The 16624-nt window shown below is 37.9% G+C and overlaps 1 protein-coding gene and 1 pseudogene across 1 annotated transcript in view; both read right to left on the reverse strand.

Moving 5' to 3' along the window:
- The window catches only part of COQ10B (coenzyme Q10B), a 17467-nt gene continuing 843 nt past the window's right edge, over positions 1-16624 (reverse strand). The window contains exons 2-5 of the mRNA XM_043910499.1: positions 11944-12093; positions 7747-7939; positions 3068-3169; positions 1-1082 (exon numbers count right to left, since the gene is read on the reverse strand). Coding sequence (XP_043766434.1) covers positions 915-1082; positions 3068-3169; positions 7747-7939; positions 11944-12093 — 613 coding nt within the window. The 3' untranslated portion in view covers positions 1-914. The remainder of the gene's footprint in view (positions 1083-3067; positions 3170-7746; positions 7940-11943; positions 12094-16624) is intronic.
- LOC122698978 lies at positions 4943-5039 on the reverse strand (annotated as a pseudogene).

Genomic DNA, 16624 nt, shown 5'->3' on the forward strand with positions numbered 1-16624 from the left:
TAACTGTACAAAAAATAAACAAATTAACTTTATTAAGTTACCACTTCAGTCCCTATGTTGATTTGTTTACAAAAATATCAGTTTGAAATACATTATCGAAAGTGAACACACAGAATAAATAGAAAATAAGGATGCATGGTGCTGCAGACACATCAACCAACTTATCTTGATCTGTTGCCCACTGCTGTAGACAAAATTTGACACAGATTCAGCATTACTGACACAGCAAAGTATCAGGGAGAGGGTTGCAAACTATGAGAAAAGTAGTTTAAAACTCTGGACCAAAAAAAACTCTCTGGACCACTCACCAAAAAATAAAAATAAAAAATAATTTTTTATCTGAAAGCTAACCTTAGTATAATACTGATTTATCTACTACTATCCATAGGAACAATTTAAAAATAAGAAAAGTGCCAGGGAACCTTCATTAACAGTATTTTTAAGTCAAAGCTTTTACTTTAAATATCTGATGATTACTCAAATATCCTAAGCCACGAGGCAGGCCCTAAGACAATAAGTTATAAATAGTCTGAAATTAATAACTTAAACGTGATATGGTTAATATAGTACACACTGCATCAGTATCTCAACCACCCTCTTTCAGGTGAGGTAACAATTAAAAGGTTTAAATGTACAGTTTCAATTTCTGCTCAGAAGAGTGATTATCAGTATCCCAGCAACAGTGATGACATCCTATTATTGTAAATATGCTAATATACATACTACTCTGAATTATACTTGATTGAATTCTATGTACATGTGGTTCCATATTCCAAGTGCAAATTTTCAACGGTATGGGTTTATGATCAAAGCTGGGTTTGACAAATGCTTTCTGACGTCTGAAAGCAAATGATGAAAGCACTTCCTAAAAGTGAATAAACTAGATATGAGTAGGTGACCATTTCCTTTTTTCTTTATGTGTGATGAACTTCATGAAGCATCAATTCCCGAGGTATGTTTGTTTCTGGACCATACAGCTTACACGCTCTTCTTTCAAAGGCAGTCACCATCTGCTTTACAACTTCATCGAAAAACAATGTGGCAAGCTGAGAGTGTAGAAGTGAGCGAAATTCAAAAGAAATCTGTAGGAAAATGTTAATAACTATTTTAGAAAGACGTTTCTTTTACTAAATCTCTACTTAGGGTAATGGTGTTTGCGCAGTGAAATGGGCTCACTGGCCCAATACCTAAGGCAGAGCAATATGGGCCTATATCTAGATGAGATTTTTAACATCGCTAAGAGGGAGACTTATTTACTGCAGTAAGCACAACAAAACAAAGTCAATGAATCTCATTTTATGGCAAAGAGTTTGACTGTATTAAGTTAAAAAAAAAACTGGAAAAAAAGCTTTGCTAAATGAATATATTTATCACTTTGGCTTCTTATTAGTGTGTCCCTTTAAGATCTACCTTCCTTCCCAAAAAGAAATGGTAGCTCAGCTGGTAAAGAATCCACCTGCAGTGAGGAAGACCTGGATTCGATCCCTAGGTTGGGAAGATCCCATGGAGAAGGGAACAGCTACCTACTCTAGTGTTCCTGCCTGGAGAATTCCATGGACAGAGGAGCCTGGCAGGCTACAGTTCGTGGGGTCACAAAGAGTCGGGCACGACTTCCCAAAAGGAAGTAAGGAAGGGAACTGATCCCTCTGATAGGTTATTCCCACAAGTTAATATCAGAAAGGTGAGGTTAAGCTACAAACTAGATGGCAAAGGTGCCTCAATCTTAAAGTAGACAAGGGTTTAAATTTCATTTATATCCCCTTAAGACTGAATTCAAAGCAATCAGTTTGAGAAATAATGCCTTAAGGATGAAATATCCACTAACTTTTAAAAGTTTTAATTTTAAAATAATTTGGCTTATTAAAAAGTTGCAATACTACTACTAAGATCTCTCATATACCCGCCACTCAGATTTCAGGTTTTATACAACCACAGTGCAATTAAAACCAGGAGATTAACAGACAGAGTTAACATTACTAGATAATAATGCTATTATTTAATCTACAGAGGTTTCATTCAAATTTCCCCAAGTGTTCCATTATTGTCCACTAATTTTTATGAAAAAATTATGAAATGAAAATGAAAGCAACCTAAGAGCTGAGACCGGCATACAGTAATTAACTCAAAATTATAACCATAAAATGTAAGCCTGAGCTGCAAATACAGGAACCAACTCATATAAATAAAAAGTCAGACAAGTGACTTTAAGTTTTCTATAGCTAAGGTGATATGAACAAGAAAATACCAATACCATAGTGCTTAAATTTAAAAATATATTTTTCCTTTGCATTTTATTTCTGCAACTCATAAGATGAAGATCAATGTACAGATTTCATTTGGTGTTACACTGTTATTAAGCTGGTAGTAGGCAAGACATGTGTCTTATAATCTATGGACTTGTAAAAACTAGAAAATAGAGAAGGCATTCAAGGTTTCAGGAAAGAGAGAAAAAGAGAAAAGGTCATTTGCATTCTTTCCTTTTTTTTGGCTGTGCCAGGCGGCCTGAGGGATCTTAGCCCCCGGCCAGGGATTGAACCAGTGTCCCCCTGCAGTGGAAGTGTAGAGTCCTAACCACTGGACTGCCAGGGAATTTCCCCTAGCATTCTGTCTTATAAAATTAGTGCCAAAAAAAAAAAAAAAAAAGTCAGTACAGAAAGAGATATTCAATACTCAGAAATCTGAGATTAAAAAAAGTCTTATAGTAATTGCTATGCATAAGCGTATGTGTGTGTGCGCTCGCGGTCAGTCGCTCAGTTGAGTCCAACTCTCCATCCCCATGGACTGGGGCCCACCAGGCTCCTCTGTCAAGGGGTTTTCCAGTCAAGAATACTGGAGTGAATTGCCATTTCCTACCCCAGGGGATCTTCCTGACCCAGAGAGTGAACATGAATCTCCAGCGTCTCCTGCATTGCCAGGCGGATTCATCACTGAGCCACCTGGGAAGCCCAATTGCTATGCATGCAGTTTACTAATTATAGCATCTGGGTTCTAATAAAAATGAACTACTCCTTCTTTACCAACTTTATCTGATATCTGGAACAAACAGAGAGCTTTATGCAGGACTTACTGAAAAATCCAAAGTACAGGTCCTTGGGTAGCCGGGAAGACCTGGGCTGAAACGCCAGGCAGTCTCCAAATGTTTGAAGAGCTTCCCATCAGTGCAGGATGCCTAGAACACAATGAAACAAAACCAAACCAAACAGTAAAATACCAGTGGGATTGTCCAGAATCTACAATTGAGGACGCTTTAGTTGAAAGTAAGTATTTTTATAGATTAGACCACAGGTGACAAAAAGATCTCTTTAGCTCGGTACTAGGAAGAGATCTCTTGCTGACATAAGCCATTTTCCTTCCTCCTGGGATTCCCAAGATTACTGCCAGTTCTCTCTTCCATTGTCACCCACTGCTACTTCAGAGTTCTCCCCCCGTAACAAAACAGGGAGTTACTATCTGGAAGTTTACTTCCAGCTCTGCCACTTATTAGTGATCCTGAACAAGTTAATTCCCTGTATTTCCTTAACCTTTAAAATGAGCATAATGCCTATTTTTTACCATCATTATGAGATGGCTAAATTTAATACTTGTAAGGAATCTGGCATAGATACCTAGAACAATTCTGTAACTCTTGCCTGCCCAAAGATCTTCCTTATCAATCACATTTAGTCTTTCTCTAACTCACTAGTCTTTCTCTCTAGGGGCCTCCATGGTTCCAGTTTTCTTATAAGTCTAGTCCTGACTCATTGCTTTCTGACCTCTCATCTCTTCAGTGCTCGTTATTTCACAGATGTATGTACACTGAAACATAATACACAGTGATACCATGTGCAGTGCAATCTGACACGTCCCATTCTCTATCATTAAAAAGTGCCGGTTGAGACCCATCCAAGACTTGCCTTCCACAGTGTGAAAAAAGGTGGCCAGGACCACAGTTACTAATACACTGTCAGAACTGGTTATGACCTTGAATGAAGTTCAACTTCTTTATTTACTATCCTAAGATGCCATCTAAGGGCCTTATTATACTAGTAGACAACTGACCTCAAGAATATATATGCTATGTTCCCTCAAAAGCAGGCTATTTTTTAACTCGTTTCAAAGTCTTGGGCTTCCAGGTGGCTCAGCTGTTAACAAACCCGCCTGCAATGAGAGAGACCTGAGTTCGATCCCTGTGTGGGGAAGAACCCCTGGAGAAGGCAAAGCCTACCCACTCCAGTATTCTGGCCTGGAAAATTCCACGGACTGTATAGTCCATGGGGTTGCAAAGAGCCGGACACAACTGAGCGACTTTCACTTTCACCACTGTAGAATCATTATAAACTGCACCCATACTACAAAGCACTTAAAAAGAAATGCTCTATTCACATTATAAAAAATTTTTTTGATTTTTAATATGGAAACCAGTGAAAGTTTTAAAACTTACTTAGACATGAAAAGTAACAGTCATTAAAGTAAAAAAATCTCTTCAAGGCTTCTTGCCTTCTGAGATGGCCCACACTCTGTGAAGTTTCTTCTAAATAAATCCAGTTCTTAATAAAAAAAAAAAAAATTTTTTTTCCCAAAGCAGTTGGCTTTATATTTGGTTCAATAATGAACATCTAATTTTTAAAACCATCAAAAATCTATAATAAAATATTATTTCAGTTATCCAACTTATTTACTTTTTTTTTTTTGGCTGCGCCTTGTGGTTTGTAGCATCTTTTGTCCCCCGATCAGGGATCAAACCTGTGCTCCCTGCAGCGGAAAAGTGGGGTTTCAACACTGGGCCACCAGGGACGACCCTCTCTTTTGTTTTTAACTGGAGGCTAATTGCTTTACAATAATGTGTTGCTTCTGCCATACAACAGTGTGAATGAGCCATAAGTACACATACATCCTCTCCCTCTGAACTTCCCTCCAATTCCCCACCCCCCTAGGTGGTCACAGAGCGCTACAGTGAGCTCCCCAAAATACGGAATGGTTCGTGAACTTGCATTCATCCTTGTGCAGGGATCTTCTTTATCTTGTTTCAAGTTCAGTATATGTGCTGCTGAAGCAAGCACTCCATTTACTTTTATTTCTAACTTTTTACAACTTTTTCAGTTACCCAACTTTAAGGTAAAGCATTCCATCCTTCTTTACAATCATGTATGAAGCTTATAAGAAATTTAATAGTAAGGGAGAAGCAGCTGTTGGGAATAATCACTACAATATAGCACCTTCCTCTGACTATTTTTTAACAAAATGTGGCAGTGCTGTACTTGTATCAATAACCTAGCCCAAGGACCCACAGATTTTTACTGGTATGTTTTGATAGGGACAATACTGCCAATGAGCTCATTCCTAACAGAGATACTGAACACAGCAAGTAGGCTTCTGGCCATTACAGACTGATGAATCTACATGATGCATGTAGAATCACTGACATGTTAAGTCATAGGCACATTTGGGACAGCTAATAAAAAATGTCACATAGCTTTCGTTGCTTTCTTGGTTCTAATTTTTATTGTATGTCACATATGTGTATTAGGTACTAAGATCTAGAACCTGAGCCCAGGGGAAATTAAAAGCTGAACATAGCTGTATTTTATTCTCAAATATGTCTTTAAATATTAGCACATGAAGTGAGGCAGCTTATTTTAATGGAAAAATAATCTGGGAATCAGACATACACAGTATGAATTTGTGTGTACCTTGGGTCTCCAGAACAACCCTCAAATGCTGCCTAACCTTCAGGTCTTGCTAACATGCTAAGTTGCTTCAGTCATGTCCAACTCTTTGCAACCTCACGGACTGTGGCCTGCAGGCTCCTCTGTCCATGGGATTCTCTAGGCAAAAACAATGGAGATGGTTGCCATTTCCTCCTCCAGGGGATCTTCCTGACCTAGGAATTGAACCCTGACCTAGGAATCTTATGTCTCCTGTACTGACAGGTGGGTTCTTTACCACTAGTGCCACCTGGGAAGCCCTTTAATAATAAACTAGCACATTAAGTGAGGCAGTTTATTTTAATGGAAAAATAATTTTGGAATCAGACATACACAGTATAAATTTGTGTGGGCTCTTAATTTCTCTAAGCCTCCTAAAATTAAGATAGTAATATATAATACATACTATTATAATTAAAAAAAAAAGTTTCCTGCCTCCTTGGCAGTGCTGAAGGTTACTGAAATTACTATGAACATCTGGACATACAGGAACACAGGAACACAGCAGTGAGAACTTCATAAACAAAAGCCCTCATGACTGAGGATTCAGAGATGAAAAAGAAGATCTCCCATTGCCTTAAGTAGCTCGATTCTGTCAAGCAGAAATCCAAAGGAAGAAAGAAGTCATACAAGAGTGCTAAGAGAAATAAATCAAGCACATGCAAAGCCTAGAGGAATCACTGAGGTACAGCAGACTAGCCGTATGAAAGGAAAGGGCGAAAGCAGGCTGGGATCTAAAGGATTAACAGGCAAGGAATCAAGTTCATTACAGATAGAAGAGGGAACAACATGCAAAGGCACAGGGCTGTGGAATAAGTACTCTACGGTACATTCACGGAAGTCAGGGAAAGGAAGAAAGCCAGGGGGAGAAAATGATATGGTTTTAGAGTTCTTTAGTTAGATGCAGGATATGTTAAGATCAAAGTTATAAGAATCTGAATGGTAAGAGATTGAGGTCAGAGGACTCAATTGTAAGATTTATAGAGATAGTCACTGTTGTCAGACAGACTAGTCTTGGCTGTGTAACCCTAGGCAAGCTATCTAACTCTTCGAAGTCTTAGCATTCTCAACTATACGATGATGGAGGATAATAAAATCTGCATCTCAAAGGGCTGTTGTGAAGATTAAACAATTCAAGTAAAACACTATAGAGCTTAATACCTTAGCTACTATAAGAGAGGCAGTGCACTATAGTAAGTAAAAACTTCAAAACTATGAGGCAAACAGGTGAAAACAGTTATAATAACGGTAAAGTCTCAGAATGGGGCACAGGCTTTTAAGTGGAGTTGATGTTTTGACAGTGGGACTAGGGTGGACTCCCATGTCTTAGCTTCACTGGACAGTATATTCTTTCTGGTATGAGAGCTGCATGTCCTCAATGACTGAGAAGGAGGTGAAAAAGGCACTTAGCTCTGGCCAATAACCAAGAAATGATACCACTACTAAATCAAGTGGGCACAAAACCACACAATCCAAGCTCTGAAAGCCTTTGTTCACTGTACTCTAGGAAGTCAAAATAAATGGTAATGTAACTCTGGAATTCTCCTTTTTCATGTGTTGAAGTCTGAGTACCTTTTCTGTATGTGTACCCTTCTCTGAGAAGGGTAAGATGATTAATATAATGCATGCAACAGTACCTGGCATTTCAGTACCTGGTACATGGCAGGATGACTTCAACAATGTTTATATGCTCCACATTTATATCTTTTCTATCTTTCTTCATCCTCTCACCACTTTCCCTGCCTTAACTTAAAAAAAAGCACAAGTATCAATATTAAATTAAAACATTTCTCACTTGTGTGGCTGAATCTTTCCTAGAGGTCAGTAGTTCTCAACAGAAGGACAAAAGAAAACCTTCTCATTTCCATGTTCTAGTTAAAGTTCTATTTGGAAAGAATAATGCTAATATTGTATAAAATAACACAACTTAAGTGATATAACAGTTTTTTTTTTCCTTCCTCCTATTAGTTTAGGGAAATCTTCTTAAGCTATTATACATTAATCCATTTAATATATCACTAGTTGAGGAATATTTAAAAACAACAAAAAACAAAACCATTACCTTCACCAAATGAGGTTTCACCAAGGTCACTACTGATGTATAGCGCTCCAGTACAGGTGGAAACCCAATTTCCAACCGTGTTTTGCAGTATCCAGATCTCCTCGATATTATCTCTGATTTTTTACACCAAGGAACAAAATGCTTGTAATCCTCCATTCCAGATACTACATCATACATTTCCTGCATAGAATAACTTAAAAAAAAAGGAAAGGTGTTAACTGCACCTATTTAGACAGTGCATACACACTTTAAATCAGCGGTCCCCGACCTTCTTGGCACCAGGGGCTAGTTTTGTGAAAGACAATTTTTCCATGGAATGGGGAAGAGAGGATGGTTTCAGGACGGTTCAAGTACACAACATTTATTGGATACTTTATTGCTATTATTATTACGTCAGTTCCACCTCAAATCATCAGGTATTAGACCCCAGAGGTTGGGGACCCCTGCTTTAAACTGATAATAAATAATAAAACTTACTGTGTATGAAGCAAGAAGTCATTTGGCACACACATTAATACTGCTTTATAATAAATGGCTGATGAATTATGGTACATTCATACTGTGGAATTCATCAGTTATCTAAAAGGATTAAGATCAAATATACAGTTCACCCTTGAACAACACAGCTTTGCCCTGTGTGGGTCTACTTATGTAAGAATTTTTTTGATAAATATAGTATTTGTATTTTTGTTTTACAGATTTTTAAATTAAATGTGGGGGAAAGTTTGTGTTCAATTAGAAGTCACAATATGTGGAATCAAATAAACTAAGGTTTGAGTCTTGATTTTATACAAACTGTTTCAGCTTCCTGCCTTTGGATAAATCATTTATCAATCCCTTGTTTTGAAACAGAAATAGTAGAATGCATTTTTTTTTTTTTTTTTTTTACTGCGTGGAGGGGTCTGTACTCCCAAACTTCCCATCTTTCAAGGGTCAACCATATACTTTAGAGCAAAGGCACAAATATCAAGTGTTTAATAATCGAGGAAATACACTATACACTTACAATATTTCTTAAATAGATAATAAAATTGTATATATCTTGTCTGCTTTATATACAATTTTATTATCTATTTAAGAAATATTATAAGTGTATACTGTAATTCGTCAATTTTAAACATTTGATATTTGCTTTTTCTGAAAATAATTATGTTAATAGACTATCTGTAATGAAAATATATTTTAAAAGTCCTAAAAGGATACAAAGTAAACAATTACCAGTTGTTAATTCAGGAAAAAAGAGTAGGATTAAAAACAGACTAACTCTTTAATATACATATTTCTATTTTTTCCTTTTTTCTGTCTTTTTTAAATTCTTTTTTTCTATTTTCTTCTTTTGTTTTTTCTTTTCATTCTAGCATATATACTTCTAAATTGTTAAGTGTTTATACAAGTATGCAAACATTTTGTAATTAAGAAAAAAAATCAATTCTATAACATAAAAAAGGGGAACTTCTCACTCTTTATGAGCCAGCATAACATCCTGCCAACCCAAACTTCACAAAGAACATAAAAAACAACTTCCCTGGTGGTCCAGAGGTTGTGTGTCTGAGCTTCCAATGCTGGGGGCACAGGTTTGATCCCTGGTGGAGGAACTAAGATTCCACATGGGTAGCCAAAAATAAATAAATAAATTAAAAAAAAAAAAAAAAAGAAGATAAAAAATAAAATCTATAAACCTGTATTACCTGTGAGCACTGAAGCAAAACTTCTAGGTAAAATACCAGCAAATATAATCCCAATAATATATTAAAAAAAAATAAAACAATCAAATACAACTCATCTAAGGATGTATGGATGAACCATCCATAGTACATACATAGTATGGATGGTTCAGTACTAAGAATTATTATAACCATATTATTTAGCCAAAACAAAATCATTGTACGAGTCCCTTCACAGATGGTAAAATATAAGAAGCATTACTATTAGCATTAGAAAGAAGCCAATTAAAAAAAAAAAGAAAGAAGTCAATGATGCTTTCATTACTGTCATTTGACATTGTTCTAAAATATCAAAGAAATTAAATCAGAGCATGAAATACGGGCACACGGGTGGAAAAGAATTAGGCAAAATTATAAACTGGCAGGTGATATTTTGATCAAATCAAAAATCAATCAATCAAGAATTCAGTTAGGTAGCCTGTTAAGAAATATATAAAAACTAATACTGTTTCTATACTAACAAGCAGAAAACAGTAGCATACATACATATTTTGCATACAAATGCAAAATACCTAGAAATAAATTCAATAAAGACACATCAGGGTTTACAGTAAGGTATCACATGAAGTGAAGTGAAGTCGCTCAGTCGTGTCCGACTCTTTGCGACCCCAGGGACTGTAGCCCACCAGGCTCCTCTGTCCATGGGATTCTCCAGGCAAGAATACTGGAGTGGGTTGCCATTTCCTTCTCCAGGGGATCTTCCCGACCCAGGGATTGAACCCAGGTCTCCCGCATTGCAGGCAGAGGCTTTAACCTCTGAGCCACCAGGGAAGCCACACATCAGGGTTTAAATGGAAAAAAAAAAAAGACAACAATGAAAACCAGACACGTATCATTCTTAGTTTTTTTTTCCCTTCATTCTTGGTTATAGTCAACACTGCTAAAGTAGAATTAATCTCAAAATGCTGCAGTAAACCACCACATTCTAAATTTTAAAAGGGTGTGTTTGGAATATGACAAAATGAGTGTTTATGTATATTTAAATTAATCTTTACGATCATGAAATGAGGCCCACAGAGGAAAGACTAAACAAACCTACTCTTCTTTCCCCATGTTCTTAGACACTTGGAAATAAATGCCAATATAAATCCCATGAAGATATATGAGACCCAGTAGCCTGGAAGCTATTTGCATAAAAGTACTCTATTGTGTTCAAATATCAATTCTAAAACATAGTAGTTTCATGTGACCCTGACTAGGTTGCTTAACCTCTCAATTTTCTTCATCCATAACTGAAAAATACCTCTGCAGAGTTATTTTAAGGGTTAAAGGAAAGAGTTCTGGCATAATGCACAAAGCTTACTCAGCACTTCATAAATGGCAGCTATTCCTTTGTGTTTATGTCAAACAATATATGGGGGAAGGTGATCATTAGATAAGACCAATTTGTAATAAAAAGAATTTTAGCACCAGAAAGAATGAGGAAACAAGAAAGAATAAATATGGTGGGAAAAATAAGCTTTGGAGTCACGACACAACATAATTTCTCAACTTCAGTTTCTTCATCTTTACAATGGGAAAAATACCTAGGTCACATGATTATTGTGAGAAAGAAACAATATATAGCACCCAACAGGCCTGTCAAATGACAAGTTCACAGTCAAAGGGAGATCTTATTAGTAGTTCAAAAGTAAAGCAGACCAATTCACCGTTTGATTTCTCATCTTTTTGTTGCCATTTCTGTTTTTATAAGACACCAGCTGGGGTCAAGATGGCTACCTATCCAAGTATTAAGGCTTGCTTTATGTGGCCTTATTGCTGGCCCCCAGTAGGCTACAAATTAAACAGCTGTCACGTGACTACTCTTGCCAATAATATCTAAGAGCAAGCACTGTGTGTCACTTCCAGGACCAACATGATTAAGCATCATGTGTATCTTTTTAAGAGATCCTGAAGACTAAGGAGTTACAAAAGTACCAAGTGGGACGGAGCCTGGGTTCTTGCCTGACTCTGTAAACAAGTTTTATTGGAACACAACCATGCCCATTTATTACACATTGTCCATGGTTAGTTCTGGGCTACACTGACCATGTTGAGTAGTTGCAACAGAGACACTATGGCCCACAAACCTATTTACCAATTGGCCCTTTACAGAAAAAGTTTGCCAACCTCTGCTCTGGATGGCAGGGGCCTCTTAGCATGTTTATATATACTTACCTGTGTATATATGTGTGCAGGTGAGGGAGCTATACAAACATATTTGGCCCAACATATCAGTAATGATGCCACCATAAAAAAGAACAGTGTACAAAAATGCAGGACATAAACAGCTTATTTTCTTTAAATGTCAAGATTTAAACCTATCCTATAAAGTTACCATATGATTATATTCATTCAACCAATATTTATAAAATAGCAAGGGTGAGAAAATCAGAGCTTGGTCTGTAAGAAACGAATCTAGAAAAAAGAGGCACAATATTCTAAAGAACACTGTGAACATGCTCTTTTAGTAGACCTATTACTATATACAAACCCTATAATTCTCCTTTCTGAATATTCTTTTCTTTTGTTTATTAATGGTGCAGCAATTCTGAAGAAGGTTCTTGCATGTATCTTCTTAGGCAAAACTGAGGTATGTAGTGGAAGAGTTCTGCTCATCAGTATACCACAGGAAGCTAAATAACTGAAAAGAGAAAAATTACCTGATTGAGTAACATTGACAATTAAGAGGAAACAAATTAGAGATGGTTAAATAACAATCATACTTCAGAAGGTGTTTGCAACCTTAGAATATTCCTGAAAAAACTACACATGCAAAAAATAAGCTTCTTGAGCACCATAAAGAAAACTAAAAACACCAGCTTACAGTTAGGGTTGGAGCCTTCAGGCACAAAAGGTATCTCTCAGACCTGGCTTTTAGTCTGCAGACATGTGTTAACAACATATTCCTGCCCTAGGGTGGGAGAATATTCATTGTCCAATTTTTAACTCACCTACCCATCTTGTTTTCCCAGCTGCATCCACAGGGGTTTCCTCAATTCTTGATCTACTCTATGAGATCTGAAGTTAGGTCCCTCCCTTCACTGTGTCTGTGGCAGGCCTGTCAGCCCTATTGCGTGATCTTTCACCTTCCAATCTCCATTTCTATGTGCACAGGTAAAAACATATGTCAAGGTAATTGGAATGTTAACTGTTTAGGGTACTTCGTAATACAGATGCCTGATATGCTCTTGTTCACCTATTTTTAGCCTTTACACTAGTTAAGATTATTGAATAGCTATTATACACCACTATCTGTGCATTAGTTCACATATTTACTGAGCTGCTATTCTGTGCCAGGCACTAGGGACATAACTGTGAATAAAACAGATATAAAGATTACATTCTAGTTGAGGATTAAATAAGCCACAAAAATAGAAATGGGTGTGGGGACATGTAATTAGGACCTCCTTTTGATAGGGTGATCCAGGAAGTCCTCCGAGGTTGTATTTCAGCTGAGACATAATGGGTAGGGAGGAGTTATTCCAGCTGAGCTATTTCAAACCCTAAAAGATGATCCTGTTAGAGTGCTGCACTCAATATGTCAGCAAATTTGGAAAACTCAGTAGTGGCCACAGGACTGGAAAATGTCAGTTTTCATCCCAATTCTAAAAGAAGGGAAATGTCAAAGAACATTCAAACTACTGCACAGTTGCACTCATTTCACGTGCTAGCAAAGTAAGGCTCAAAATTCTTCAAGCTGGGCTTCAATAATATGTGAATTGAGAACTTCGGATGTATAAGCTGGATTTAGAAAAGGCAGAAGAACGAGAGATCAAATTCCCAACATCTGGTGGATCATAGAAAAAGCTAGAGAATTCCAGAAAAACATCTGCTTCATTGACTACGCTAAAACCTTTTGCTGTGCAGGTTAACAACAAACTGTGGAAAATTCTTAAAGAGCTAGAATACCTGACCGCCTTATCTGCCTCCTGAGAAACCTGTATGCCGGTCACGAAGCAATAGTTAGAACCAGACATGGAACAACAGACTGGTTACAAACTGGGAAAGGAGTATGTATATATATATGTATGTATGTGTATATTTATGTATATGTATATGTGTGTGTGTGTGTGTGTGTATATATATATATATAAAGGAGCTGTATATATATTTAGCTTATATGCAGAGTACATCATGCAAAATGCTGGGCTGGATGCAGCATAAGCTGGAATCAAGATTGCTGGGAGAAATGTCAATAATGTCAGATATGCAGAAGATACCACCCTTACGGCAGAAAGCGAAGAGGAACTAAAGAGCCTCTTGATGAAGGTAAAAGAGGAGAGCGAAAAGGCTGGCTTAAAACTCAACCTTCAAAAAACTAAGATCATGGCATGCGGTCCCACCACTTCATGGCAAATAGATGGGGAAGCAATGTAAACAGTGACAGACTTTATTTTCTTGGGCTCAAAAATCTCTGTGGGTGGTAACTGCAACCATGAAATTAAAAGATGCTTGCTCCTTGGAAGAAAAACTATGACATACCTAGACAGCGTATTAAAAATCAGAGACATCACTTTGCCAACAAAGGTCTGTATGGTCAAAGCTATGGTTTTTGTAGTCATGTACGGATGTGAGAGCTGGAAAATAAAAACGGCTCAGCACCGAAGAATTAATGCTTTTGAACTGTGGTGCTGGAGAAGACTCTTGAAAGTCCATTGGACTGCAAGGAGATCAAACCAGTCAATAATAAACCCTGAATATTCATTGGAAGGACTAATGCTGAAGCTCCAATACTTTGGCCACCTGATGTGAAGAGCCAACTCATTGGAAAAGACCCTGATGCCGGGAAAGATTGAACGCAGGAGGAGGAGAAGAGGATGACAGAGAATGAGATGGTTGGATGGCATCACTGACTCAACGGACATGAGTTTGAGCAAGCTCTGGGAGATGGTAAAGGACAGGGAAGCCTGGCATGCTGCAGTTCATGGGGTTGCAAAGAGTCAGACGCAACTGAACAACAACAGCCATGTAAAGGGTGAAATAGGTATGTATGTACATAATGTGTGTGTACACACATATAAGATCTCTCTCTCATACACACATATGTGTTGTCTGCACATGGGAGGAGGAGAGGCAGATACAGCCCACTCTAAGTACTAAGGAAAGAGCCTGGCAGCATCCAGACTCTCAAAAAGATTAACAGTGCAACAGCAGTATAGCAAGCCAGGGCGAGAGCACAATGAAATAATGTTAGAGAGAGGCTGGAGCTGGATCATGCTGGGGACTACTGATCAGGACAAAGCAATTTGGGATTTATTCTCAATGAGATGCTCTTAAAGTGTTCCACCTAAGAGAATAATATCTCATTAAATCAAGTCTTCAAGTTATTTTTTTTAACAGAGAAGGGAGTGGCCTGGTGAAATCTCATGTTGTATACAAAATCTGATTCATATAAAATACGATTTACATATAAATAAAACTTCTTTAAGGACACTGACATCCCATAGTGTGGCTGGAAGAGAAAACTGAGTTAAAGAATGATTGAAGAAATTGGGGCTATTCAGTAAGAATATCAGGAGTGGACTGTAAGGAGATCAAACCAGTCAATCCTAAAGGAAATAAACACTGAATATTCACTCGAAGGACTGATGCTAAAGCTGAAACTCCAATGCTTTGGCCACCTGATGTGAAGAGCCGACTTATCAGAAGAGACCCTGATGCTGGGAGGGATTGACTTCGAAAAGAGAAGAGGGCAGCAGAGGATGAGATGGTTAGATAGCATCACTGACTCAATGGACATGAGTGTGAGCAAACTTCAGGAGACGGTGGAGGACAGAGCCGCCTGGCATGCTACAGTTCATGAGGTCGCAAAGAGCTGGACATAACAGCGACAGAAGAGCAATGACTAGTACAAAAAAGAGCAGAATGAGAGAGAAGGCAGCAGTGAACTAGAGGTGGAGGTGAGATGTAACAGATGCTATGTGGGTGGGTGGAGGAAAAATGACCAAGTGACAATCCATGGGGGTCACAAACAGTCGGACAGGACTGAGCACAATAGGAGTTTTCTGATCAGTTTGCATATTACGGTTACAATGCCCTGGACAGCACATCCATCTTCATACTTTATCAAGAACAGTATATCTTCAACTACAATATGAGAACCTTACAGCCATACACATGTTTAAACCATGGAATGAAAACTGAACAAAAGAAGGACAGATTTTTGGTCACTAAACTTCCAGTGAACTAAAGTGAAGTGAAGTCGCTCAGTCGTGTGCAACTCTTTGCGACCCCGTGGACAGTAGCCTACCAGGCTCCTCCATCCGTGGGATTCTCCAGGCAAGAATACTAGAATGGGTTGCCATTTCCTTCTCCACGGGATCTTCCCGAACCAGGGATCGAACCAAGGTCTCCCACATTGTGGGCAGACGCTTTACCCTCTGAGCCACCATGGAAGCCCAGTGCTACATCCTAAATACTGTATTATAATAAAGGTCAGAATCAGCCTTGCAATGAACTCATAAATTATCTCCCTTTTCGTTATCATAAACAGTAAATATTTACACTGAAACTTAAACCTTAATTTGATCACTAAAGCAATTTTTTTTCTCAAAAGTAACAGCCAGCATTTTATAACAGCAATACAAGCAGATCTAAAGTATGATACAGTGTTCTGCTTGGAACTTTTTCAAGCTATTTCCTAAAGCAAGGGTGAAGGATATGAGATGATTTTATTTCAGTTTCGACCAAAAAATGTCTAAAAGGATTTAGAGTTCATTGGATTGTTGATATTTTTAAAAATTCGTTGACTCTAAATGTCCTGGAAGGAGCTCAACCAGATTTGTGCTTTCTACCTCCATCCCGTACAGATTACAACTGAATTAATTTTAAAAGTTAACTTTAATTTTCGAGCATAATTTATTGAAGTGTCATTAATAAAAGGAAACTGGTGGAAATATGGAAAATTTCAGGTCTCCTCTTCCACTACCTACCAAAAAAGAACCAACCTGGAAAATCGAAGGCAGACTCTGACTCAAGGCTACAGGACTGCTAACTTACAAAGGCAGGGGGGAAAAAATCCAAGTCCCGTACTTCGACTTCGGTTTAGTTTAGCTAGCACCAAAGTGGGGGCGGAGGTGGGCAAAGACCGCTACCAGAAACTGGGGAAAGCACCTCTGGCCATCGGACACTCTGGAGGAACAAAAGGGGACTCACTGACAGGCCACAAACCC

This window comes from Cervus elaphus, chromosome 8, assembly GCF_910594005.1.
Source record: "Cervus elaphus chromosome 8, mCerEla1.1, whole genome shotgun sequence".
In the NCBI taxonomy this organism is placed as follows: Eukaryota; Metazoa; Chordata; class Mammalia; order Artiodactyla; family Cervidae; genus Cervus; species Cervus elaphus.